The sequence below is a fragment of the Oncorhynchus mykiss genome, chromosome 22 (assembly GCF_013265735.2).
Source record: "Oncorhynchus mykiss isolate Arlee chromosome 22, USDA_OmykA_1.1, whole genome shotgun sequence".
In the NCBI taxonomy this organism is placed as follows: domain Eukaryota; kingdom Metazoa; phylum Chordata; class Actinopteri; order Salmoniformes; family Salmonidae; genus Oncorhynchus; species Oncorhynchus mykiss.
Genome location: NC_048586.1, coordinates 48,037,111 through 48,064,471, shown reverse-complemented (window position 1 = coordinate 48,064,471; position 27,361 = coordinate 48,037,111). Strand labels below are relative to the sequence as shown.

Genomic DNA, 27,361 nt, shown 5'->3' with positions numbered 1-27,361 from the left:
CCACTGCAGCAGAGCAGTCAGAGTCAGAGTGATGCAAGTTAACGCCTGACGGGCCTTCTGAGGTGGCAGGCTAAGGGGCAGAGCCGGTAGCGGTGGGTAGAGGACAGGGCAGTGGCACCCACAGTGACCCGATGGGCGGAGTGGCAGAGAGGGATAGAAGGGCAGGCCTGGCAGGGTGCGGTCTCGAGTGGCAACTGATGCCTCGAATTCCCAATTCAACTGGAAAGGCAAAGCGGCAGAGACAAAAAAAACGGACAAGAAGGAGAAACGCCAGAACCAGTAGTGTTCCTCCTCGTTTGACATTGACAGCACCTCAGTGGCAAAACCACAGCATCAAGAAGACAATCTGCGACCACTGTTCACTACAGAAGATCTACTTTGAACCTGTTTGTTTAAATGAGCAGCCTTGTCAACTCCATACCCATATCTGTTGGCTCCCGACGACGAGAAAGAACAAGTTAAGCAGCGACGTTTGGACAACACCGGACTCGGACCCCGGAGACATTGAACTTTTACCCCTGCTACCGGTTCCATAAAACAAAACATTCGGCTAAATGCCTGTTTTTTGGGGCTTTTACGGACAGTTGCTGTGCGCACCGAGGATGGCGTGGATAAGGCTTATATAATATTGAAATATTCTGTCCCTTAACCTCCATTCCTTACCCTGTGGGGGGAACACGGAGCATCCAGGGGAGGGGGTAGCTTGAGACACCTCCGCAACCTGTGCCACCTTACCACTCCGCTTCGGAGTGGCCGGCCCTGCCGGTCTGGCTGGGATGCGTCTCTCCGTGCTTGTAGGGCTCTTCATCGGCTGCGCCCTGTTTCTCGCACCTGTAACCGAGGGCTGTGGGCCGGGGAGGGGATACGGCAAGAGACGTCTGCCAAAGAAGCTCACACCCCTCGCTTATAAGCAGTTCAGCCCAAACGTTGCCGAGAAAACACTGGGCGCCAGTGGCAAACACGAGGGCAAAATAACGAGAAATTCAGAACGGTTCAAAGAGCTCACTCCCAACTATAACCCTGATATCATATTTAAAGATGAGGAGAATACGGCTGCCGATCGACTTATGACCCAGGTGAGGAGCAGGAATGGGGTTTTAAAACGTCATCTGGTGGCTTTTGTCTCACTTTGACAGCTGTGGCGACCAGCACGTCTTACTGGACCTGTCGTTCATCGTTCATTTGAGAGCTTCTATTTGCACTTTGTTAAAAGTTTAAACCATTACTTTAAACATTATTGATTCTCAGCGCTTTCATCTCTGTTGTGGTTCAACGGATTTCTGTTGACAGTTCAAAATTACACGTCAATTATGCAATAGGCACATAGGCGTAAACTGTAGGCTACCCGCTACACATTTGGGTTGTATTGAAACACTGTAAACTACTTTCACATGTTTTGATGTGCTAACTTTGTCTCCGGTTTCAGAGATAAATTAAGCTACGCATGCATGTAGACATCACCAAAACATGTAAGAGCGCGAGTTATTGAGTTGATAAATGTTTAGGATCGCCGGTTGAATTATATTGTTCATAAAAAAAATATACATATCTATTTTTTTTTTAAGAATATAAATAACCCTCGATGGACAAGAATAGTATGCCAACATTTTAATCACAAATGTCCACGTATTTTCTACCTGTTTTGAGTAGTGGAATTACGCACGTGCAATTACGCATGGATCATATTGGAATAGCTAACGATTTATTTGCTGAAATCTCTCTGATCTCTTCTAACATCAGGGTTGAATAAATAACATGTCAGCACATCAATCAATTTTATTAGGATGTAAAAAAACAAAAACAAAGCAAACCATCTTCCTTTAGACCGTTTTGAATATGGTCAATATTTAGCCAAATACAAAACATGTCTATACATGTCTATGGCATCGGTTGTGGGCTAGTTGACCCTCTGTGACAAACTGTCAACAGCATTTATGAGTGTTGATCACATTAATCCCATTGTAAACTATAGCCTGTATGTGTAAACTAGTTGTTTTCCTGTGATAATCTCACAACTCTTAACAGCCTAGTGTCTCACTCAAACCAGTTTCTTATTGTGTCTCCTCTCTCTCCCCCCCCCCAGCGTTGTAAAGACAAGCTGAACTCCCTGGCCATCTCTGTGATGAACATGTGGCCTGGGGTGAAGCTGAGAGTGACAGAGGGCTGGGACGAGGACGGGCACCACTCAGAGGACTCCCTCCATTATGAGGGAAGAGCGGTGGACATCACCACCTCAGACCGGGACAGGAACAAGTACTCCATGCTGGCTCGCCTGGCCGTGGAGGCTGGCTTCGACTGGGTCTACTATGAATCGAAGGCACACGTGCACTGCAGTGTCAAGTCAGGTATGGGGATGGGACTCAGACGGAGCAAAAAAAAAAACAGCTCATTACCAACCTGTATAAAAGTACGAACTATTGTACTGGCAACATGCAGTGCTGCTAGCCTCAACTGCAGTCTCACTGGTGAGCTTAGAGAGAGTTTCACAATTGTCTGTCAGAAAGAGACTAGAATGCTGTGTTCTACGGTGATCAAGTTAACCCCTATTGATTTGTTAAAGCAACCCAGTTGTCCCTTTGGTCTGAGTGTTGTCAGTTGTTATTAGGCCAACTCAGGTGAGGTGCTAGACGAGGGGTCAGGTGGGGTGAGGTGCTAGACCTGAGGTGAGACAGCTCATTACCGGCAGTCTGTCAAGACAACTGTCTGCAGGGAGTCAATTAGAGGAAGAGCTTTCTGGGCTCTGGATGTGGGTAGGGCCTTGCTGTAGTCTTCATTATCTGGTCTGGGTAGGGCGTCACTGTAGACTACATTATCTAGACTTTGGTAGGGCCTCACTGTATACTACATTATCTGGTCTGGGCAGGGCGTCACTGTAGACTACATTATCTAGACTTTGGTAGGGCCTCACTGTAGACTACATTATCTAGACTTTGGCAGGGCGTCACTGTATACTACATTATCTAGACTTTGGTAGGGCCTCACTGTAGACTACATTATCTGGTCTGGGCAGGGCGTCACTGTAGACGACATTATCTAGACTTTGGTAGGGCCTCACTGTAGACTACATTATCTAGACTTTGGCAGGGCGTCACTGTATACTACATTATCTAGACTTTGGTAGGGCCTCACTGTAGACTACATTATCTAGACTTTGGTAGGGCCTCACTGTAGACTACATTATCTAGACTTTGGCAGGGCGTCACTGTAGACTACATTATTTAGACTTTGGTAGGGCCTCACTGTAGACTACATTATCTAGACTTTGGTAGGGCCTCACTGTATACTACATTATCTAGACTTTGGCAGGGCGTCACTGTATACTACATTATCTAAACTTTGGCAGGGCCTCACTGTAGACTACATTATCTAAACTTTGGCAGGTTCTCACTGTAGACTACATTATCTAAACTTTGGCAGGGCCTCACTGTAGACTACATTATCTAGACTTTGGCAGGGCCTCACTGTAGACTACATTATCTAGACTTTGGCAGGGCGTCACTGTAGACTACATTATTTAGACTTTGGTAGGGCCTCACTGTAGACTACATTATCTAGACTTTGGTAGGGCCTCACTGTATACTACATTATCTAGACTTTGGCAGGGCGTCACTGTATACTACATTATCTAAACTTTGGCAGGGCCTCACTGTAGACTACATTATCTAAACTTTGGCAGGTTCTCACTGTAGACTACATTATCTAAACTTTGGCAGGGCCTCACTGTAGACTACATTATCTAGACTTTGGCAGGGCCTCACTGTAGACTACATTATCTAGACTTTGGCAGGGCCTCACTGTATACTACATTATCTAGACTTTGGTAGGGCCTCACTGTATACCACATTATCTAGACTTTGGTAGGGCCTCACTGTATACTACATTATCTAGACTTTGGCAGGGCCTCACTGTAGACTACATTATCTAGACTTTGGCAGGGCCTCACTGTAGACTACATTATCTGGTGGTGATAACTGAGGTGTGTGTTCTCTAATTATTTCTGTCTAAATGGATGGAAGTGTAACACAGGGTCAACAAGAGTCAGGCCCCGTTAATACCTATCTGCATGCACACAGGACTGTGTGTTGACAGGACGCAGTGCCTTAGATCGAGTGGCGTGGCGGTCCAAGGCACTGCATCTCAGTGCTAGAGGTGTCACTGCAGACCCGGGTATGATCCCGGGCTTATTTCACAACAGGCTGTGATTGGGAGTCCCATAGGGCGGCGCGCAATTGGTACAGCGTCGTCCGAGTTAGGGGAGGGTTTGGCCGTGGTAGGCCGTCATTGTAAACAAGAATTTGTTCTTAACTGACTTGCTTAGTTAAAATATTATGATTTTTAAAAGTTAAGAGTAGAGTTGGCGCTGGAAGGAGAGAGACCCCACTCTAAGAGCTGGTTAACTGATTTACCTTCTCCTTTTGTCTCCCTGTCGGGTGGTTTACGTTAGTCTTCCTGGTCTCCCTTCTCAGATCTAATCTTATCACCTGGCCTTGGTACTTAACCCTTCACAAATATTTGTTTTTGGGACCCACTGGAAGACTTGAGACTTCAAGTGGTTTAGGCTACGTTTAGACAGGCAGCCCAATTCTGACCTGTGCCAAAATGTAGAGAATATAGGGTGCCACTAGGAATGTGATCTTTACCTGTCTCACACTGAGACTTCTGACCTCAACTCATTTCAGTGGAGATTGAATCATTGGGTTACTCATTAGCTCGTAATAGATCTCTTATGAATCATGAGCAAAGTTGAGTTGAAAAGGACAGATTGGTAGTTAGTGTGTAGAATGGCTTTTTGAAATGTTTACCTGTAAACACACAGACTGACCATGTTTCAATGGAATACATGTTTATATGTTTAAATAAAGTGTGTGTTTGGGTGTGTGTGTGTGTGTGTGTGTGTGTGTGTGTGTGTGTGTGTGTGTGTGTGTGTGTGTGTGTGTGTGTGTGTGTGTGTGTCTGTGTGTGTGTGTGTCTGTGTGTGTGTGTGTGTGTGTGTGTATGTGTGTGTGGGTGTACACATGCGTGTGTGCTTGCTTGTAACTATGTGCAATGTGCTTGTTTGCCTATGTATTGACATAGGGCTTCAAAAGCTCTAATGGGAATTTCAATGGAAGGTCCTGTTGTTTCCTTAAAATGTTAATCATGTAAAATCTCATGGAATAAACATGTTGGGCTTAAATGTCAGATTTAAAAAAAAACTAGATATCCATAACAAGACATCTGCATTTTTAACAGGCAGCCCAATTCTGATCCATTTCTACTAATTGGACATTTGACCAATCACATCAGATATTTTTTTTCTGATCTGATTAATCAAAAGACTAATTAGTGATTTAGAATTGGGCTGCGTGTGTAGCAGATCAGACAACCAATCTATTGACATAACCATTTTCATATCAGTTATTGTGTCAGTCTACAGTTCTTAACAGAGCCCTTCAATAAGACTCTCTCTCTCTCTCTCTCTCTCTCTCTCTCTCTTTCTCTCTCTCAATTTCTCTCTCTCCACCCTGTCCCCCTCACTCCTTTCCCTCTTTCTCAGAGCACTCAGTAGCAGCTAAGACCGGGGGCTGTTTCCCTGGTCGTTCTCTGGTCACTCTGGACGACGGGAGCAGCAGGGCTGTCCAGGACCTCCAGCCAGGTGACCGGGTCCTGGCCTCCTCGGGGGCTGACGGCAGCAGGAGCGGAGGAGACCTCGTCTACAGTGAGTTCTTCACCTTCCTGGATCACGAGCCTGCAGCCAGGAAACAGTTCTACGTGTTGGGAACAGAGACGGGAGCAAACCTGACCCTCACCGCGGCTCATCTTGTGTTCGTGACCGAGGCTAACTGTTCAGTGGGCGAATCGGGTGCTGTCATGCGGACTATGTTCGCCAGCGACGTACGGCCAGGACAGTGTGTGCTGACTGCAGGGAGAAACCAGGGACTACAGGGAATCCTCTCCCAGGTCATTTGGGTCCACATCCAGATGGACACCGGGGCGTTCGCCCCTCTGACACGCCACGGCTCACTGGTGGTGGACGGCGTTCTAGCCTCGTGCTACGCTGCTATGGACCAACACCACCTGGCCCACTGGGCATTTGGTCCCCTCCGCCTGCTGTACAGCTGGACCAGATGGACTGGTGCCTCTCTAGGAGACGGACTACACTGGTACTCACAAGTCCTGCATTGGTTAGGAACGTTCCTATTGGACCCTGGACATTTCCACCCCTGGGGGATGGTCATGCACGACTCAGAGAGATAAAGAGAGAGAAAGGGAAAAAAAAGACACGGGAGGTCGCAAGTAAATTGTCCAATCAAATCTAATGTTATTTTGTCAGGTTGCTTCGTAGAAAACAGGTCTAACAGTGAAAAGCTATCTTACTGGTCCATTTCCAACAATGAATAACAAATAAAAATAAAGAGTAAAAGGAACATGACTATAAAAACGATATATACAAAAGTATGTGGACAACACTTAAAATTAGTGGATTCGGCTTTTTCAGCCACCCGTTGCTGCCAGGTGTATAGAAAATCAAGCACACAGCCATGCAATCTCCTTAGACAAACATTGGCAGTAGAATAGCCTTACTGAAGAGTTCAGTGACTTTCAACGTGGCATCGTCATAGGATGCCACCTTTCCAACAAGTCAGTTCGTCAAATTTCTGCTCTGCTAGAAGTGGAAATGTCTAGGAGCCACAACAGCTCAGCCGCAAAGTGGTAGGACACACAAGCTCACACAATGGCCCCGTGCACAAAGCTAGGTCCATACAGAAATGGTTTGTCGAGATCGGTGTGGAAGAACTTGACTGGCATACACAGAGCCCTGACCTCAACCCCATCGAACACCTTTTGGATGAATTGGAACGTCGACTGCGAGCCAGGCCTAATCACCCAACATCAGTGCCTGGCCTCACTAATGCTCTTGTGTCTAAATGGAACCAACAGCAATGTTCCATCATCTAGTGGAAAGCATTCCCAGAAGAGTGGAGGCTGTTATAGCAGCAAAGGGGAAACCAACTCCATATTAATGACCATGAGCAGGTGTTCACATACTTTTTGTCATGTAGTGAGTGAGTGTGTGTGTGTATGTAGTGTATGTGTGGTCAAATCCAGCATGTGTGCATAGAGTCAGTGAAAAACAGTGTCCATGCAGGTAGTCCGGTAGCCATTTGTTTACCTTTTTATATAGATTTTTAAAAAGTGTTTTAGCAGACGCTCTTATCCAGCGCGACTAAGTGACTTGCTGAAGGGCACAGCGGAAGATTTTTTAACTTAGCCGGCTCAGGGATTCAAACTAGCAACCTTTGGGTTACTGGCCCAACGCTCTAACCGCTAGGCTACCTTGTTTAGAAGTCTTGTGGTTTGGGGGTAGAAGCTCTTCTGGGTCCTCTTTACTCCAGACTTGGTGCATTGGTACCACTTGCCGTGAGGTAGCAGGGAAAACAGTCTGTGGCTTGGGTGGCTGGAGTCTTTGACAATTTTGACACATACTGGAACAGAGGTCCTGGATAGCAGGAAGTTCGGCCCCAGTGATGTACTGGGCCGTCTGCACTACCCTCTGTAGCACCTTGAGGTAGGATGCCAAGCAGTTTCCATACTAGGCGGTGAAGCAGCCAGTCAAGATGCTCTCAGTGGTGCAGCTGTAGAACGTTTTGAGGACCTGAGGGCCAACGCCAAATCTTTTCAGCCTCCTGAGGGGGAAGAGGTGTTGTCGTTCCCTCTTCACGACTGTGTTGGTTAGTGTGGACCATGATAGATCCTTCGTGATCTGGACACCAAGGAACTTGAAGCTCTCGACAGTCTCCACTACAGTCCCGTCGATGTAAATGGCTGTGTGCTCGGCCCTCCATTTCCTGTTGCCCATGATCAGCTCTTTTGTCTTACTGTCGTTGAAGGAGAGTTTGTTGTCCTGGAACCACACGCCAGGAGTCTGACGTCCTCCCTGTAGGCTGTCTCATCGTCATCGGTGATCAGGCCTACCACCATTGTGTTGTCAGAAAACTTTATTGTGATGTTGAAGTTGTGCACGGCCACACAGTTGTGGGTGAAGAGGGAGTACAGGAGGGGAGTAAGCACGCACCCCTGAGGGGCTCCTGTGTTGAGGGTGGTGGATGTGTTGTTGCCTTCCCTTACCACCTGGGGCGGCCCGTCAGGAAGTCCAGGATCCAGGTGCAGAGGGATGTGTTAAGTCCAAGGGACCTTAACATAGTGATGAGCTTCAAGGGCGCTATGGTGTTGCTGAGCTGAACTGTAGTCAATGAACAGCATTCTGTAGACAGTGAACAGCATTCTCAAATAGGTTTCCTTTTGTTCAAGTGGGAAAGGGCAGTTTGGAGTGCATTGGAGATTGTGTCATCTGTGGATCTGTTGGGGCGGTATGCAAATTGGAGTGGGTCCAGGGTGTCTGAGATGATGGTATTGTTTTGATGTGAGTCATGGCCAGCATTCCAAAGCATTTAATGGCTATAGATTTGAGTGCTATGGGGTGATAATCATTTAGGCTGGCTACCTTGGTGCTCTTGGGTTCAGTGACAGGTTAAAAATGTCAGTAAAGACACTTGCTAGCTGGTCAGCGCCTGCTCTGTGTATGCGTCCTGATAATCTGTCTGGCCCCCCTGCGGTCTTGTGAATGTTAACCTGTTTAAAGATCTGTTACGGAGAGCGTGATCACACAGTCATCTGGAACAGATGCTGCTCTCAAGCATGGTTCAGTGTTGCTTGCCATAGAAGGCATTTATCTCGTCTGGTAGGCTTGTGTCACTGGGCAGCTCATAGCTGAAAACTGCGTTGGTAAATCTGATGTTCTACAGCTTATCATGAGATATTGTAACTCATTCGAGCAGAACCTCGAGACTTCCTTAAAATTAGGTATTGCGCACCAGCTGTTCTTAACAGAGACACCCCCGCCCCGCCCCCACCCCCACTCTTGAGTTTACGAGATGCCACGACTCCGTGAAGTATAGGATATTACAGTTATTAATTTCCCGTTTTGATAGGATAGTCTCGAACGAAGCTCGTCCAGTTTGGTTTCCGGTAATCCGCCAATACGACAGAGGGAAGAAGCAGATTATTTTCAATATCGTCGTCTTTTTGTTCTTCCCGAGTGTCGGGGACTAGGGCCTGGTCCCGGGTGAGCAGTATGTCCTTCTCGGCCCCCTAGTTATAGAAGTAAAAGTCTTCATCCAAATCGAGGTTTAGTGATCGTTGTTCTGATGTCCAGAAGCTTTTTATTTAAATTTTTTAGTCATAGGAAACGATGGTAGAAACATTTTATGTAAAAAAAAAAAAACACAAAAAAAAACAACAACAACAACAAAATGGTGTTATTGGTCAGAAGCCCGTAAAAATGATCGCTATCCCAGTGCCATTCTCCCGTTGAGAAGAAATATAAAGGTAATGAGAGTCGTCTGCGTTGCAGACCGGTAAGGTGAACGTAAGGAAATATGAGTCAATGGAAACAGACAATAGCTTTCTATCACCTTTTTAGAGTTTCAAACATTTTCTAAAGTTTCTGGAAGCAAAATTATACAACATTTTGAGAATTCTGAGAATTGCTGCACAGAGTTCATCTGCTTTACACCCAAAGATACTTTTGAGAAACTTCTACATTACATTGCAGGGAGCAACATTTGTAAAGACCTCTGTGCCTATTTATTTAGGCCTTTCCCATCATATGACTTCCTGTTTTCAGGACCACGCGAGTCCTTGACACTCAACACTGGAATGTGTACACACACCACACACACACACACACACACGAGGTAAACACTCAAACACACTCAGGTTAGATAATGAGGAGATAGAGAGAAGGGTCTGGTGTTGGTGTAGCAGATGAAAGGGTTCAGAGGTCATCTTCACCTGGCCTACAACATGTATTGGTCTGTACAGGGGGGTTTATTGTAAAAGTATTGTCAACTTGTCTGATACATGTCTGTGTGTAATATGATTCTGTCAACATCTATCAATCTGTCCAGGTTATTCTGTAGTCATATCTTCATGTGTTCATATCTTCATGTCTTCGTCTTTATGTCTTCATGAATATTATCTTCATGAAATCTGAGGCATTATGTTATTTTGTGCTGAACTATGTCAGATGTATATTATTATGGTGTGAAAAAACTATTTAAAGATCTATTTTTAAAATGACTGAAATGTTTTTTTTTTTTTTTTTTTTCAATTCTTTACTAATTAGTATTTTTTTCATGAGACTCTTGAGAAATCATAATTCGATAACACAAACAACATGAGCCAATTCACAAATACCAATGCAAATCACACTGTCATAGAAAAGACAACTAATACCCATGCAATGCCTAATGCCTCCAGTACTTGACCTTACAGGTGCCATCAATACTATATAGATTATTCACAACAGATATACAGTATATCTCCAACATCTGTGATCCTATAGGGGGGGGGGGGGGGGCATTCTGAACCCCAGCCAAGTACAACAGTAAGTAAGGGGACTCATAAACCTTCACTCCACTTCCTGGTTCAATGTTGACTGATGTCCTCTCTCTCTCTCTCTCTCTCTCTCTCTCTCTCTCTCTCTCTCTCTCAGTGTTGAGAAAGACCTCAACACTGACTATACCTACACAGGTATACACACACACACACACACACACACAATTAGGAAATGGGCAAGACACTCATTTAGCCACGTTGCTCTTTTTTTTCCTGGCTGTGTAATATCATAGTAGACTGGTTCTAGATCTGTAGACTGGTCCTAGATCTGTAGACTGGTCCTAGATCTGTAGACTGGTCCTAGATCTGTAGACTGGTTCTAGATCTGTAGACTGGTCCTAGATATGTAGACTGGTCCTATATCTGTAGACTGGTCCTATATCTGTAGACTGGTTCTAGATCTGTAGACTGGTCCTAGATCTGTAGACTGGTTCTAGATCTGTAGACTGGTCCTAGATCTGTAGACTGGTTCTAGATCTGTAGACTGGTTCTAGAACTGTAGACTGGTCCTAGATCTGTAGACTGGTCCTAGATCTGTAGACTGGTTCTAGATCTGTAGACTGGTCCTAGATCTGTAGACTGGTCCTAGATCTGTAGACTGGTTCTAGATCTGTAGACTGGTCCTAGATCAGTAGACTGGTCCTAGATATGTAGACTGGTCCTAGATCTGTAGACTGGTCCTAGATCTGTAGACTGGTCCTAGATCTGTAGACTGGTCCTAGATCTGTAGACAGGTCCTAGATCTGTAGACTGGTTCTAGATCTGTAGACTGGTTCTAGATATGTAGACTGGTTCTAGATCTGTAGACTGGTCCTAGATATGTAGACTGGTTCTAGATCTGTAGACTGGTTCTAGATATGTAGACTGGTTCTAGATCTGTAGACTGGTCCTAGATCTGTAGACTGGTTCTAGATCTGTAGACTGGTCCTAGATCTGTAGACTGGTCCTAGATCTGTAGACTGGTTCTAGATCTGTAGACTGGTCCTATATCTGTAGACTGGTTCTAGATCTGTAGACTGGTCCTAGATCTGTAGACTGGTCCTAGATCTGTAGACTGGTCCTTGATATGTAGACTGGTTCTAGATCTGTAGACTGGTTCTAGATATGTAGACTCGTCCTAGATCTGTAGACTGGTTCTAGATCTGTAGACTGGTCCTATATCTGTAGACTGGTCCTAGATCTGTAGACAGGTCCTAGATCTGTAGACTGGTCCTAGATCTGTAGACTGGTTCTAGATCTGTAGACTGGTTCTAGATATGTAGACTGGTTCTAGATCTGTAGACTGGTCCTAGATATGTAGACTGGTTCTAGATCTGTAGACTGGTTCTAGATATGTAGACTGGTTCTAGATCTGTAGACTGGTCCTAGATCTGTAGACTGGTTCTAGATCTGTAGACTGGTCCTAGATCTGTAGACTGGTCCTAGATCTGTAGACTGGTTCTATATCTGTAGACTGGTCCTATATCTGTAGACTGGTTCTAGATCTGTAGACTGGTCCTAGATCTGTAGACTGGTCCTAGATCTGTAGACTGGTCCTTGATATGTAGACTGGTTCTAGATCTGTAGACTGGTTCTAGATATGTAGACTCGTCCTAGATCTGTAGACTGGTTCTAGATCTGTAGACTGGTCCTATATCTGTAGACTGGTCCTAGATCTGTAGACAGGTCCTAGATCTGTAGACTGGTCCTAGATCTGTAGACTGGTCCTAGATCTGTAGACTGGTCCTAGATCTGTAGACTGGTCCTAGATCTGTAGACTGGTCCTAGATCTGTTTGTGCCATCTTGCCAAATCCATCACTTGTAATTTGTATTTTTCTGGCGTGACAATAACATAGGTAGTTGGCAAGAAAGCAGAAACAGCTGGGCTCCCAGGCTAATTTCACTGAAAGAATAGCCTGGTCTAAAGTTGAAATGACTAAACAGCACAAAATGATCTGATCAATAAATGATGATCCATAAATCTGGGCTGCATACTGTACCAGTGAGGCAGTACTAGAGACATGAAGACTGCTAAACCGATGTTGCAGATGTTACTCCGTGCGTGAACTGGAAGTACTTCACACCCGTTTCCACGGCGATTGTGTAGGTTACACCGAGAACAGCGCCTGGTATAGAATCCTTTATCAGTTCATCTTTCCTTTATGTGTCATTCCCTCTCTTCTTGCCTCCTTCTCAAAACGCATTAGAGGACAAGGTTATAGCGGAGGAATTTTGGATTTTCCATAAAGGTGAGGGAGGATGTAAGGAATCGAAGAAAGACGAATTGAGAAAGAGTCGTCAGTCGACGGGAAACATTCCTAAGGACCAGCCCCAAAATGGCTGCCAGTTGCACTGTCTGCCTGGACTCAGGCTAGGAGGAGAGAGAGAGGAGCAGGGGAAAGAGTCGTCAGTCAATGGGAAACAATCCTAAGGGCCAGCCCCAAAATGGCTGCCAGTTGCACTGTCTGCCTGGATTCAGCCTAGGAGGAGAGAGAGGAGCAGGGGAAAGAGTCGTCTGTCAATGGGAAACAATCCTAAGGGCCAGCCCCAAAATGGCTGCCAGTTGCACTGTCTGCCTGGACTCAGGCTAGGAGGAGAGAGAGAGGAGCAGGGGAAAGAGTCGTCAGTCAATGGGAAACAATCCTAAGGACCAGCCCCAAAATGGCTGCCAGTTGCACTGTCTGCCTGGACTCAGGCTAGGAGGAGAGAGAGAGGAGCAGGGGAAAGAGTCGTCAGTCAATGGGAAACAATCCTAAGGACCAGCCCCAAAATGGCTGCCAGTTGCACTGTCTGCCTGGACTCAGGCTAGGAGGAGAGAGAGAGGAGCAGGGGAAAGAGTCGTCAGTCAATGGGAAACAATCCTAAGGGCCAGCCCCAAAATGGCTGCCAGTTGCACTGTCTGCCTGGACTCGGCCTAGGAGGAGAGAGAGGAGCAGGGGAAAGAGTCGTCAGTCAATGGGAAACAATCCTAAGGGCCAGCCCCAAAATGGCTGCCAGTTGCACTGTCTGCCTGGACTCAGCCTAGGAGGAGAGAGAGAGGAGCAGGGGAAAGAGTCGTCAGTCATTGGGAAACAATCCTAAGGGCCAGCCCCAAAATGGCTGCCAGTTGCACTATCTGCCTGGACTCAGGCTAGGAGGAGAGAGAGGAGCAGGGGAAAGAGTCGTCAGTCAATGGGAAACAATCCTAAGGGCCAGCCCCAAAATGGCTGCCAGTTGCACTGTCTGCCTGGACTCAGCCTAGGAGGAGAGAGAGGAGCAGGGGAAAGAGTCGTCAGTCAATGGGAAACAATCCTAAGGGCCAGCCCCAAAATGGCTGCCAGTTGCACTGTCTGCCTGGACTCAGCCTAGGAGGAGAGAGAGAGGAGCAGGGGAAAGAGTCGTCAGTCAATGGGAAACAATCCTAAGGGCCAGCCCCAAAATGGCTGCCAGTTGCACTGTCTGCCTGGACTCGGCCTAGGAGGAGAGAGAGGAGCAGGGGAAAGAGTCGTCAGTCAATGGGAAACAATCCTAAGGGCCAGCCCCAAAATGGCTGCCAGTTGCACTGTCTGCCTGGACTCGGCCTAGGAGGAGAGAGAGAGGAGCAGGGGAAAGAGTCAAAACACTAAATACAGAGTGTAAAAATCAGCACTCAAACACATGTACATTTTTGAGTCGTTTAGCAGATACACGTATCCAGAGCGGCATACAGGAGCCCTTAAGAGTTTAGTGCCTTGCTCAAGGGCACGTCGGCAGATTTTTCACTTAGTTGGATTGGGTTTCAATGCTCTTAACCGCTAGTATTATGCCTCGAACTGACAGTAGGGCGAGCCACATCTCTGTTTCACACAGTACATATGGAAAGATCATAAAGTGAATCACATGACATTAACATAGACACCCCCCCCCCCCCCAAAAAAAAAAAAAAAAAAAATATATATATATATATATATATATATATATATATATATATATATGTATTTGACTGATGAAATAAACAGAGACTTAATGAACTGGGAAGTGTCATGTCTTCCATCAGTTATTTGCCTAATTAACTGTAGAATCTTTGTTTAACCACAACAGACTAAGCAGACTAAGCTAACACTACTGACCTGTCAGAGAGGAGAGGGGGGGGTGGGGGGGGAGGGGGGGGGCTGAGCTACGGGGCAGTGAAGGATGTGAGGTCTGATGGGGAAGGTACAGGAAAAGGAAGTGTTGCTGGTCGTACAGGAAAAGGAAGTGTTGCTGGTCGTACAGGAAAAGGAAGTGTTGCTGGTCGTACAGGAAAAGGAAGTGTTGCTAGTCGTACAGGAAAACGAAGTGTTGCTGGTCGTACAGGAAAAGGAAGTGTTGCTGGTCGTACAGGAAAAGGAAGTGTTGCTGGTCGTACAGGAAAAGGAAGTGTTGCTGGTCTTCAGTACTGAGAGCAGTTCAGAGTGCAGGTGAAAACCCCCTCTCCACTACGGCACACAGAGTCCACTCACTCAACAATGGCAACAGCACTTGCACACAAATAAAGGTTAACAACTTTGCTGACTAGAGATGTTTCTTAAGAGTTGATAGTGTTTGTCAGAAGGATCCACTCACTCACTCACTCACTCACTCACTCACTCACTCACTCACTCACTCTCACTCTCACTCTCACTCTCACTCTCACTCTCACTCTCACTCTCTCTCTCTCTCTCTCTCTCTCTCTCTCTCTCTCACTCACTCACTCACTGACTGAGCAGAGACTCACAGATGCAAACATTTAGCTGGGGGAGCCTGAGGCATGCTGGGAGCATGTATGAGCGTAGATGCTGGGACAGGAACATGAAGAGGAAGACTGTCCTACACAGAGAAACATGACAACAACGTTAGTTCTAATTGTAGTAACAGGGACTATCAATCCTAATACAGTTTGGATATTTATATATAAAACATAAAAAATATGACTGAATGCAGGAAGACGTGAATACAGGGAGTTTGAGACGACACAAAAAAGTGAGGCAAAAATGGCAAATAGAGGACAGACAGACGGACTGACAGACTGACAGACAGACGGACTGACAGACAGACTGACAGACAGACGGACTGACAGACAGACGGACTGACAGACTGACAGACAGACGGACTGACAGACAGACGGACTGACAGACTGACAGACAGACGGACTGACAGACAGACTGACAGACAGACTGACAGACAGACGGACTGACAGACAGACAGACATGCTGTTTGTACGTACAGTGCAGCGATGGCCCAGTGGTCTGAACAGAGTTAGAAAAATCTAGTAGACGGACTAGCGGGGGACATGACCAGCGAACCCCAGTGTCTCAACCACTCAGTCCTGTCACACCCAGAACCAGCCGGACCAGACTCTCTGTCACAGTCAGAACCAGCCGGACCAGACTCTCTGTCACAGTCAGAACCAGCCAGACCAGGCTCTCTGTTACACCCAGAACCAGCCAGACCAGACTCTCTGTCACAGTCAGAATCAGCTGGACCAGACTCTCTGTCACACCCAGAACCAGCCGGACCAGACTCTCTGTCACAGTCAGAACCAGCCAGAACAGGCTCTCTGTTACACCCAGAACCAGCCGGACCAGACTCTCTGTCACAGTCAGAACCAGCCGGACCAGACTCTCTGTCACAGTCAGAACCAGCCAGACCAGGCTCTCTGTCACAGTCAGAACCAGCCGGACCAGACTCTCTGTCACACCCAGAACCAGCCGGACCAGACTCTGTCACAGTCAGAACCAGCCGGACGAGACTCTCTGTCACACCCAGAACCAGCCGGACCAGGCCCTCTGTCACACCCAGAACCAGCCGGACCAGAACCTCTGTCACAGTCAGAACCAGCCGGACCAGGCCTTCTGTCACACCCAGAACCAGCCTGACCAGAACCTCTGTCACAGTCATACCCTGCAGTCATACCAAAGAAGACTCGAGGCTGTAATCACTGCCAAAGGTGCTTCAACAAAGCACTGATTAAAGGGTCTGAATACTTATGTAAATGTGATATTTCTGTTTTAAATGTATAATACATTTGCAAACATTTCAAGAAACCTGTTTCTGCTTTGTCATTATGGGGTATTGTGTGTAGATTGATGGAGAGAAAACAACTATTTAATACATTTCAAAATGAGGTTGTTACGTAACAAAATGTGGATAAAAGTCAAGGAGTCTGAATACTTTCCGAAGGCACACGCTCTTGGCTTTTTCCAGAACAGCTACTTTGTCCTTGAACCTCAGGAACTAGACCCCTATCGGCCTTGGCCTGTCACCTGTGCCTGTCACCTGTGCCTGTCACCTGGGCCTGTCACCTGGGCCTGTCACCTGGGCCTGTCACCTGGGCCTGTCACCTGGGCCTGTCACCTTGGCCAGAGAATGGTTTTCCACTCCAACTCAAGCTTCTTTTGGTCCATCTTCAGTGTCTCTGCGATCATTTCCCTCACTTTGTCCTCAATTCTGCAATTCCTTCCACAACCATTTTGTTTCCGCCTTGATTGTCCCTGGAGATCTGATTCATCCGTCATTGTTATCACAGATTCACATATAGAACTGATGTCCTCTCTCAATTATTTACAGATTGCTGTCATCTTGCCATTCTCCTGTTTAAACTCATCAGGCTGCAAACTGTTCTTCAGGTTCTGGACCTCTCTGGTCTGGTCCATTCTTTTATTAGTTGACTCCACCAGTATTTGGACAAAAACACTTGAAGTTATTTTCTTGTTGTTGGAACAACTGCTTGTGGAACTATCTCTGTTTGTTTAAAAGATCCTTTACCTGTGATGGAGAGACACCACTGTTCTCAACGGTACTCCAGACGGGTTTGGTCTTTGTCATGGTAACAACGTAGGTTACGCTGTTACTCCTCGCAGTTCCAGACGGGTTTGGTCTTTGTCATGGTATCAACGTAGGTTACGCTGTTACTCCTCGCAGTTCCAGACGGGTTTGGTCTTTGTCATGGTAGCAACGTAGGTTACGCTGTTACTCCTCGCAGTTCCAGACGGGTTTGGTCTTTGTCATGGTATCAACGTAGGTTACGCTGTTACTCCTCGCAGTTCCAGACGGGTTTGGTCTTTGTCATGGTAACAACGTAGGTTACGCTGTTACTCCTCACAGTTCCAGACGGGTTTGGTCTTTGTCATGGTATCAACGTAGGTTACGCTGTTACTCCTCACAGTTTGTCATGGTAACAACGTAGGTTACGCTGTTACTCCTCACAGTTTGTCATGGTAACAACGTAGGTTACGCTGTTACTCCTCACAGTTTGTCATGGTAACAACGTAGGTTACGCTGTTACTCCTCACAGTTTGTCATGGTAACAACGTAGGTTACGCTGTTACTCCTCACAGTTCCAGACGGGTTTGGTCTTTGTCATGGTAACAACGTAGGTTAGGCTGTTACTCCTCACAGTTCCAGACGGGTTTGGTCTTTTTCATGGTATCAACGTAGGTTACGCTGTTACTCCTCGCAGTTCCAGACGGGTTTGGTCTTTGTCATGGTAACAACGTAGGTTACGCTGTTACTCCTCACAGTTCCAGACGGGTTTGGTCTTTGTCATGGTAACAACGTAGGTTACGCTGTTACTCCTCACAGTTCCAGACGGGTTTGGTCTTTGTCATGGTATCAACGTAGGTTACGCTGTTACTCCTCGCAGTTCCAGACGGGTTTGGTCTTTGTCATGGTAACAACGTAGGTTACGCTGTTACTCCTCACAGTTCCAGACGGGTTTGGTCTTTGTCATGGTATCAACGTAGGTTACGCTGTTACTCCTCGCAGTTCCAGACGGGTTTGGTCTTTGTCATGGTAACAACGTAGGTTACGCTGTTACTCCTCACAGTTCCAGACGGGTTTGGTCTTTGTCATGGTATCAACGTAGGTTACGCTGTTACTCCTCGCAGTTCCAGACGGGTTTGGTCTTTGTCATGGTAACAACGTAGGTTACGCTGTTACTCCTCACAGTTCCAGACGGGTTTGGTCTTTGTCATGGTAACAACGTAGGTTAGGCTGTTACTCCTCACAGTTCCAGACGGGTTTGGTCTTTGTCATGGTAACAACGTAGGTTACGCTGTTACTCCTCACAGGTTGCAGGGAAGTTGTTGTTGTTGGAAACAACCAGCCACAATGGCTAATCCGCATCGCGGGCAGCATTCAAGCCCTCAAGAAAACACTGCTAGCTTGATAGGCAGCTAGTTAGCAGCTAGCAGCTAGGTTTTCAGTCCAACCTTCCATACCACGTTGCTTTCAGAGGCAGTTTGGAACTCGGTAGTGAGTGTTGCAACCGAGGACAGACGTTACGTGCTTCAGCACTTGGCTGTCCTGTTCTGTGACCTTGTGTGTCCTACCACTTCGCGGCGGAGCCGTTGTTGCTCCTAGACGTTTCCACTTCACAATAACAGCACTTACAGTTCACCGGGGCAGCTCTAGCAGGGCAGAAGTTTGTCAAACTGACTTGTTGGAAAGATGGCATCCTATGACGGTGCCACATGGAAATTCACTGAGCTCTTCAGTACAGGCCATTCTACTGCCAGACTGTGTTTTTTCTATGGAGATTGCATGGCTCTGTCCTCGATTTTATACACCTGTCAGCCAAGGGTGTGGCTGAACTAGCCGAATCCACTAATTTGAATGGGTGTCCTCGTACTTTTGTATATATAGTGTATACATGTGTATTTTGCACATCTGTATCACTGTACTAAAGCCTCTTGATAAAGGTTATGAAACGTAGTTGAATCTACAGTACCCATATCTGCTGAAAGTTGTGTTCGGTAACAGGGGAGTTAGAGAAGAGGAGGTGGTCTGGTCTTTGGGTTCAGCACCATGGACAGCAGCACTATAGAACCAGAGTACAGTACCTCTCTGACTGAGTTGGCTCTATGTAGGATCACTTCCCCACAGTGCCCCCTGCAGGCTGGTTCACTCACTGCAGGACATAAAGGAAATCGCTCCATTAACCACAATGAGATACTTAAGCAATAAGACCCGAGGATGTGTGATATATGGCCAATATACCACGGCTAAGGGCTGTTCTGAAGCACGACACAACGTGGAGTGCCTGGCCATATATCACAAACCCCCTAAGAGCCTTATTGCTATTATAAACTGTAATTGGAGCAGTCAAACTATATGTTTTGTCATACCTGTGGTAAATATGATCTGATATACCACGGCTTTCAGTTTGTAAAAAAAAAGGTCTAGCACAACTGGTTTACCACTGCATTCGACAGTTGGGATATTCCTTATGAGTTTGTCTGCAAAAAAATTAAATAAAAATAGTTTGTTTGTTCGTCAAATGAGTTGTACAACCTGAGTGAGAATTTAGCCTGAGGCACATGGTAGGTTGTCAGATTGATGGAGCCGAGAGACTAACTCACCAATCTGGGCAGTGAGGACTTCAGCAGGGAAAAGGATCTTCAGAGATAGACTTGTCCTGTAGGTTTTCAGTCCAACCTTCTTCCTGGAGATCTACTGTCCTGTAGGTTTTCAGTCCAACCTTCTTCCTGGAGATCTACTGTCCTGTAGGTTTTCAGTCCAACCCTCTTCCTGGAGATCTACTGTCCTGTAGGTTTTCAGTCCAACCCTCTTCCTGGAGATCTACCGTCCTGTAGGTTTTCAGTCCAATCCTCTTCCTGGAGATCTACCGTCCTGTAGGTTATCAGTCCAACCCTCTACCTGGAGATCTACCGTCCTGTAGGTTTTCAGTCCAACCCTCTTCCTGGAGATCTACCGTCCTGTAGGTTTTCAGTCCAAACCTCTTCCTGGAGATCTACTTGTCCTGTAGGTTTTCAGTTAAACCCTATTCCTGGAGATCTACTGTCCTGTAGGTTTTCAGTCCAACCCTCTTCCTGGAGATCTACCGTCTTGTAGGTTTTCAGTCCAACCCTTTACATGAATTTCTTTCTCTCACCTCTCTCACTTCACTCTTTCATCTCTCACCTCTCTCTCATTCTCTCTCACCTCTCACTCTCATCTCTCACCTCTCACTCATCTCTCACCCCTCTCTCATTCTCTCTCCCCTCTCACCTCTCTCTCATTTCTCACCTCTCTCTCATCTCTCACCTCTCTCTCATCTCTCACCTCTCTCTCATCTCTCACCTCTCTCTCTCATTCTCTCTCACCTCTCTCAATTCAATTCAAGGGGCTTTATTGACATGGGAAATGTGTTAACATTGCCAAAGCAAGTGAGGTAGATAATATACAAAAGTGAAATAAACAATAAAATTAACAGGAAACATTACACATACAGAAGTTTCAAAATAATAAAGACATTACAAATGTCATATATATATATATATATATATATATATATATATATATATATATATATATATATATATACAGTGTTGTAACAATGTACAAATGGTTAAAGTACACAAGGGAAAATAAATAAGCATAAATATGGGTTGTATTTACAATGGTGTTTGTTCTTCACTGGTTGCCCTTTTCTTGTGGCAAAAGGTCACAAATCTTGCTGCTGTGATGGCACAGCACTCTCTTTCACTATCTCTCACCTCACACTCTCAGTCTTCAACTGATCCCCTGCAAACCCCTTCACAACAACATTAGTGGATCTGCTGAAACGTGTCACCATTCTCTGCCCTCTTTCTGCACTAGGTGAACTTTGACCCATTAGAGGTTTGTTATGACTTGAGTCTCCCTTTGTTAAACATGATCTTCACACACTAACCAAAACAATGAGTGATTTAACACTACACTATAATGGCTTCTGAATCAACTTATACCTCCTGATTAGGCTATAACATTATATGACCTTGGAAACCAAATTGGGGCGGCAGGTAGCCTAGTGGTTAGAGCGTTGGACTAGTAACCAAAAGGTTGCTGATTCAAATCCTCGAGCTGACAAGGTAAACATCTGTTGTTCTGCCCCTGAATAAGGCAGTTAACCCACTGTTCCTAGACCAGTTAACCCACTGTTCCTAGACCAGTTAACCCAACTGTTCCCTGGTAAGCCGTCATTGTAAATAAGAATTGTTCTTAACTGACTTGCCTAGTTAAATACAACATTTAAAAAAAAAAAAAAAATCTTCAGCCAAATTGTCTCTCTGACCAGCTAGTCTGTCAGAAAACACCACATAACCATAAGAACACACAGAATGCACTATTGAAAGGGAACGTTGGTGACGGTAGGGGGAAAACGAAGGAGAGGGAACAAGAAAGTAATTAACCCGGAAACACAGTATTAAAGAATAAAGAGACAAGTTGAGCTTCTAAATATCTGTTTATTACTATCGGTCTCCAATAGTAATCAGAAGGAAACAAGTTCTTGCCCTTTTTAAACGAGTTCCTACAAAGAGGATCGCTCCTATAATACACGACACGTGGAATTCATTTGGCATGCTCCTTGACACATTTACTCACATACACAGATATGATTAATATGTTTGTCACGGCTTGTTAAAATACACGAAATGTACACGATAAATACACAATGATAATAACACCAGCAGCAAAAAAAAAAAAACAGAAAGTCTTTAAATATGACTGAGTAGAATTGGTCTCTCGTGAGTCCTTAATCAAATCAGAATGGCTCCTGTAAAATTGTCTTATCCAATCACCACACGGGAGGAAGTGAAAGCAATGACAATAGCGCATAAATAAATTGAGAGGTACAGCCGAAAGGAGGGACAAAAGTTCTCTGTGTGAAAAGGACACACACACACACATTCGCAGATTCACGCACGCACGCACTCACGCACGTACACAAACACTCCCACATACACTACCAAGTTACGGCATCATTTCAGCAGGTCATGTCAGTTTGGAATAGCAACCTAGATGACAGAGGTCACACTGCACTGGGGCATACGGAGAATACAACAATATCTCTATGATATTATTAAAATTTCCCAGTTGACAGTTTCCCTATCCTCCATGATCATTGCTCCGACTGCATACAAAAAATGAATCGTTTTTTATTCTGAAGGATGAATAATCTGGACCATAAAACTACCAGTCTCACCAACCACAGAAGGATCAGAGTTACTTAACATCAAGAGAAAAAAAAACATAACACATTTCTCAAAATAAACTGCATATCGCTCTCAGTGTACATGGACTTAGATCTATATTGTTACACCTTCAGGAACCAAAACACAACCATATTTAGTGTCCTTACACAGATAGTCTGCTTCCTTAATATTTTAAGGGTTAAATGATGCAGGAATGTAGAGTTAAGTTCAGGTGACAATTACACACAGTATAGAACAGGGCGAGGGTTAGTTAGTCTCTTCAGGAATGAATCATCACAAAACCTGGCAACCCGGAATCATCACAACACCTGGCAACCCGGAATCATCACAACACCTTGGTTACCCGGAATCATCACAACACCTGGCAACCCGGAATCATCACAACACCTGGCAACCCGGTATCATCACACCACCTGGTAACCCGGAATCATCACAACACCTTGGTTACCCGGAATCATCACAACACCTGGCAACCCGGAATCATCACAACACCTGGCAACCCGGTATCATCACAACACCTGGTAACCCGGAATCATCACAACACCTTGGTTACCCGGAACCATCACAACACCTTGGTTACCCGGAATCATCACAACACCTGGCAACCCGGATTCATCACAACACCTGGCAACCCGGAATCATCACACCACCTGGTAACCCGGAATCATCACAACACCTTGGTTACCCGGAATCATCACAACACCTGGCAACCCGGAATCATCACAACACCTGGCAACCCGGAATCATCACAACACCTGGTAACCTTGACACAAACATACTTTAGTAGGTGAAGGGGTTGAGGAGAAAGCCAACGAGTCATATCAAAAAAGGTCTAAGGTCTCTTAGGGCTGCTATTATGGTGTGACGCCTCAGCGACTAGAGGAGTTTCTCTGAGAGGTTACGCCCTCTGTAAAGCCCTCAGGGTCATCTTCAATGTCTTTTCTGTCTGATTGTGTTGGAAAAAGATGATAAAGAACACTAGATAAACTCCTTTGTAAAACACCTCTTGAAAGTATGTACGTATACTGAAACATATTTCTGTTTTATGGCGATTTAAAACAAGTGCAAGTCAACTGATATGCCACAATCTGACCCTATAGCCTCAGTAGCCCCTCCCCCCCAAAAATACTTCTAACCAGCATGTACACCATGCTAGACATGGATACAGAAGAGACAGCTGACGATGCAGTGCTGTTTCTCATGCCGATACCTACAGTATCACGCTGGCACAAACCCAGAGGTTAGGAAAGGGAAGGGAGGATGGCACAGGGAATTGGGTCAGAGAGAGACAGAAAATAATAATCTGGTGGAGAGAGAGGAGAAGAGAAGAGGAGAGGAGAGGAGAGGAGAGGAGAGGAGAGGAGAGCAAAGGAGGAAAGAGAATAAAGGATCTTGTGGACGAGAGAGAAGTCAGAGGAGAATAAATATGGCGTCTCCTCTCTCACAGCCTGGAGGTGAAGTTCTCGGGGAACACCCCTTTGAGTGAGCTCTGTTTATTCTGGATCCAGTCTTCCTGCTTCATCCCCATCAGCCAGCCCTCGTCCTGAAACAAACACATCATGTGGATTAAGAGGAACCCAAAGCACACCGTTTTGTAATGTAGCTAAGGACATGAGATAGACACGTATTTTGTACATCAAAGCTGCCTCACACTACAGAAACGGTCCTATGAGCCCATTCTGGCAAAAAAAAAAGGCTATTAAATGTAGTTAATTCTTCTATTGTTGGAAGAATCGTGTACAAACAAAGACAGGCATTTGATAAAGCACAAACAGAATGTACCATCAGGCTATGACTAAGAACACTGACCTGTTCTTCTGGGTTGTCGAAGGCCACAACTAGCACAATGTCTCCAGCCTTCATCTCCAGCTCATCCGAGTCATTAGCGGCATAGTCATGCATGGTGGTCACCTGAACACGATGAAGAAAATAGTACAATTCAGTTTCAAATGATTTCCTACTTGGAAATAATAGATACATATTACACAACGTAGAATTTATTCACATATCATCATCATCCCCACTCACTTTGAAGAGGAATCCTGGGGGCATTTCTACCGCCTCTGAATCCCCATTGGTTGCTGCTGCTGCCACAACAGGGGTCTGTGATAAAAGAAGTCACAAAAAGAAGTCAACCAACCAATCAACCAACCAACCAACCAACCAATCAACCAACCAACCAACCAACCAACCAACCAACCAACCAACCAATCAACCAACCAATCAATCAACCAACCAACCAACCAACCAATCAATCAACAAACCAATCAGCCAACCAACCAACCAATCAACGAACCAACCAACCAACCACCCAACCAATCAACCAACAAACCAACCAAGCAACCAACCAATCAACCAACCAAGGTGCCACTTACCTCTTCTGGTGCTACGGCTGCAGGTGTAGGGGCTGCAGCTGTAGGGGCTGCAGGAGTCGTAAGTGTGTCAGCCTGTTAGAGACGGAGAGAAGAAGAACTGTTACACATACAGCACATCATGATGTCACTAGAAATGCACCCCCAGTCTATAAAGTATCCCCTGTTACAGCCAGGCAGTGTTTTCCGGACTGAAAGACTACGATACATTTCATTTTGAAGGGATCCGGAGAAACAAGACCCTCTTTCTATATTTCATCTCTTTATTTTTTTCAGGAAGACACCTTGCACTGCCTACTACTACTACTTGGAAGAACCAGACAGAACCAGAGAGAACCAGAGAGCTCCACCATCATGTGTCTACAACTACAGTATCCGCCATCCTGTCCTGCTAGACCACGAGACCAGTGTTGTAGCCGATGCATCCACCCAGCTCCAGATGCATCCTACTCTTTCCATCGTACCTGGGGCACCCCCTCCTCATCATCATCCCAGCCAGCAGCCTCAGACTCGGCCACGGCAGCGGAAGCAGTGGCATCAGCAACACCATCATCCCCCCAGGAGTCATCCACCCTCACAGGCAGAGAGCCATCGTCATCCCAGCCTGCTGTGGTGGCAGCTATACCGTCATCCCCACAGCCAGCAGCACGCACCGGCAGAGTACCGTCATCCCCCCAGCCGGCAGCACGCACCGGCAGGGTACCGTCATCATCCCAGCCGGCAGCACGCACCGGCAGGGTACCGTCATCATCCCAGCCCTGGGGCTCCTCTGGTGGAGCAGGAGTTTCCTCAGGCTAGGTGGGCGAGGGGTTGGGGTGGGGCAATTAAATGGGCAGAATGGGGCATGTCCATTGGTATGAGGAACCCATTCGAAGCCATAGAGACCAGGTTTAGAGCCAGAGTTTCCATGGCAATGGGCATGGGCAAGGGGGTAGGGGCAGAGGGAAGGGGTGAGGGGTAGGGGGCAGGGGCGAGGGTTAAGAGGCAAAGGTACGGGGTGGGGGCAGTGAAATGGGGTATAATAGGCCATAGGAAGCCATAGTGACCAAGAACCGGGTCAGGCAAGGTTTCCATGGCAATGGGCCATTTATCGGGGATAATAGAAATGTAGGAAATTAATTCAAATTAATTAAATTAATTAATTAATTGATAAATAAAAAGATTGATGATTGAAACGTGGGGGATGTGGCGAAAAAGTGAAAAAAAACAATTAGGAAAGATCAATTAGGTTTTCGATCGTTAGCTTTTCCAAATCAAAGAAGGCTCTTGTTATGGAGTTGGCATGATTGCGCAGACTGGTACTCAGGCTACCAGGTAACATCGTGGAAGGTCAGAGGTACAATTCCCTGTATGTTCTGCTTTACTATTTCCCCCAACAAAAACACAGAGATGTGGAGATAACAGTTTGGTTAGGGCACGAAAGCAAACCGGAAAACCCCGAAATAACTATTTTGTTATTCTGTTAGTATCATGCAGTCCCTAAATTCAGCTAGACATTCCCATGGCTGTTGGATTAGCTAGACAGTCCCTGATGGATAAGCTAGACAGTCCCATGGCTGTTGGATTAGCTAGACAGTCCCGTGGCTGTTGAATTAGCTAGACAGTCCCTGATGGATTAGCTAGAGAGTCCCTAATGGATCAGCTAGACAGTCCCATGGCTGTTGAATTAGCTAGACAGTCCCTGATGGATTAGCTAGACAGTCCCTAATGGATCATCTAGACAGTCCCATGGCTGTTGGGTGAGCTAGACAGTCCCTGTTGGATCAGCTAGACAGTCCCATGGCTGTTGGATGAGCTAGACAGTCCCTGTTGGATCAGCTAGACAGTCCCATGGCCGTTGGATTAGCTAGACAGTCCCTGATGGATTAGCTAGAGAGTCCCTAATGGATCAGCTAGACAGTCCCATGGCTGTTGGATGAGCTAGACAGTCCCTGTTGGATCTGCTTGACAGTCCCATGGCTGTTTAATCAGCTGGACAGTCCCTGTTGGATTAGCTAGACAGTCCCATGGATGTTGGATCAGCTAGAAAGTCCCTGTTGGATCAGCTAGACAGTCCCATGACTGTTGGATCAGCTAGACAGTCCCTGTTGGATCAGCTAGATAGTCCCTGTTGGATTAGCTAGACAGTCCCTGTTGGATCAGCTAGACAGTCCCTGTTGAATCAGCTAGACAGTCCCTGATGGATCAGCTAGACAGTCCCATGGCTGTTGAATTAGCTAGACAGTCCCTGTTGGATCAGCTAGACAGTCCCTGTTGGATCAACTAGACAGTCCCATGACTGTTGGATCAGCTAGACAGTCCCATGGCTGTTGAATTAGCTAGACAGTCCCTGTTGGATCAGCTAGACAGTCCCTGTTGGATCAACTAGACAGTCCCATGACTGTTGGATCAGCTAGACAGTCCCATGGCTGTTGAATTAGCTAGACAGTCCCTGTTGGATCAGCTAGACAGTCCCATGGCTGTTTGATCAGCAAGACTGTCCCATGACTGTTGGATCAACTATGCAGTCCCTGTTGGATCAGCTAGACAGTCCCTGTTGGATCAGCTAGACAGTCCCTGTTGGATTAGCTAGACAGTCCCTGTTTGATTAGCTAGACAGTCCCATGACTGTTGGA

The 27,361-nt window shown here is 46.1% G+C and overlaps 2 protein-coding genes across 5 annotated transcripts in view; one reads left to right on the top strand and one right to left on the bottom strand.

The window, feature by feature from the left end:
- The first annotated feature begins 18 nt into the window (after positions 1–18).
- LOC110501953 (indian hedgehog B protein) lies at positions 19–6,621 on the top strand. The gene is made up of 3 exons (XM_021579829.2): positions 19–1,076; positions 2,084–2,345; positions 5,537–6,621. Exons 1-3 carry the CDS (start codon positions 777–779, stop codon positions 6,235–6,237), a joined length of 1,263 nt encoding a protein of 420 aa, XP_021435504.2. The 5' UTR covers positions 19–776; the 3' UTR covers positions 6,238–6,621.
- A 14,983-nt stretch (positions 6,622–21,604) lies between these two features.
- LOC110501952 (myc box-dependent-interacting protein 1) overlaps positions 21,605–27,361 on the bottom strand; it is a 61,398-nt gene continuing 55,641 nt past the window's right edge. For 2 of the 4 annotated variants that reach the window (XM_036959462.1, XM_036959463.1), the window contains 5 exons: positions 25,211–25,540; positions 24,750–24,821; positions 24,403–24,477; positions 24,184–24,285; positions 21,605–23,917 (listed from right to left, as the gene is read on the bottom strand). In XM_036959462.1, the coding sequence (XP_036815357.1) occupies positions 23,816–23,917; positions 24,184–24,285; positions 24,403–24,477; positions 24,750–24,821; positions 25,211–25,540 (681 nt within the window). In that variant the 3' untranslated portion in view covers positions 21,605–23,815. The remainder of the gene's footprint in view (positions 23,918–24,183; positions 24,286–24,402; positions 24,478–24,749; positions 24,822–25,210; positions 25,541–27,361) is intronic. The other 2 variants (XM_036959465.1, XM_036959464.1) reach the window with 1 other exon arrangement.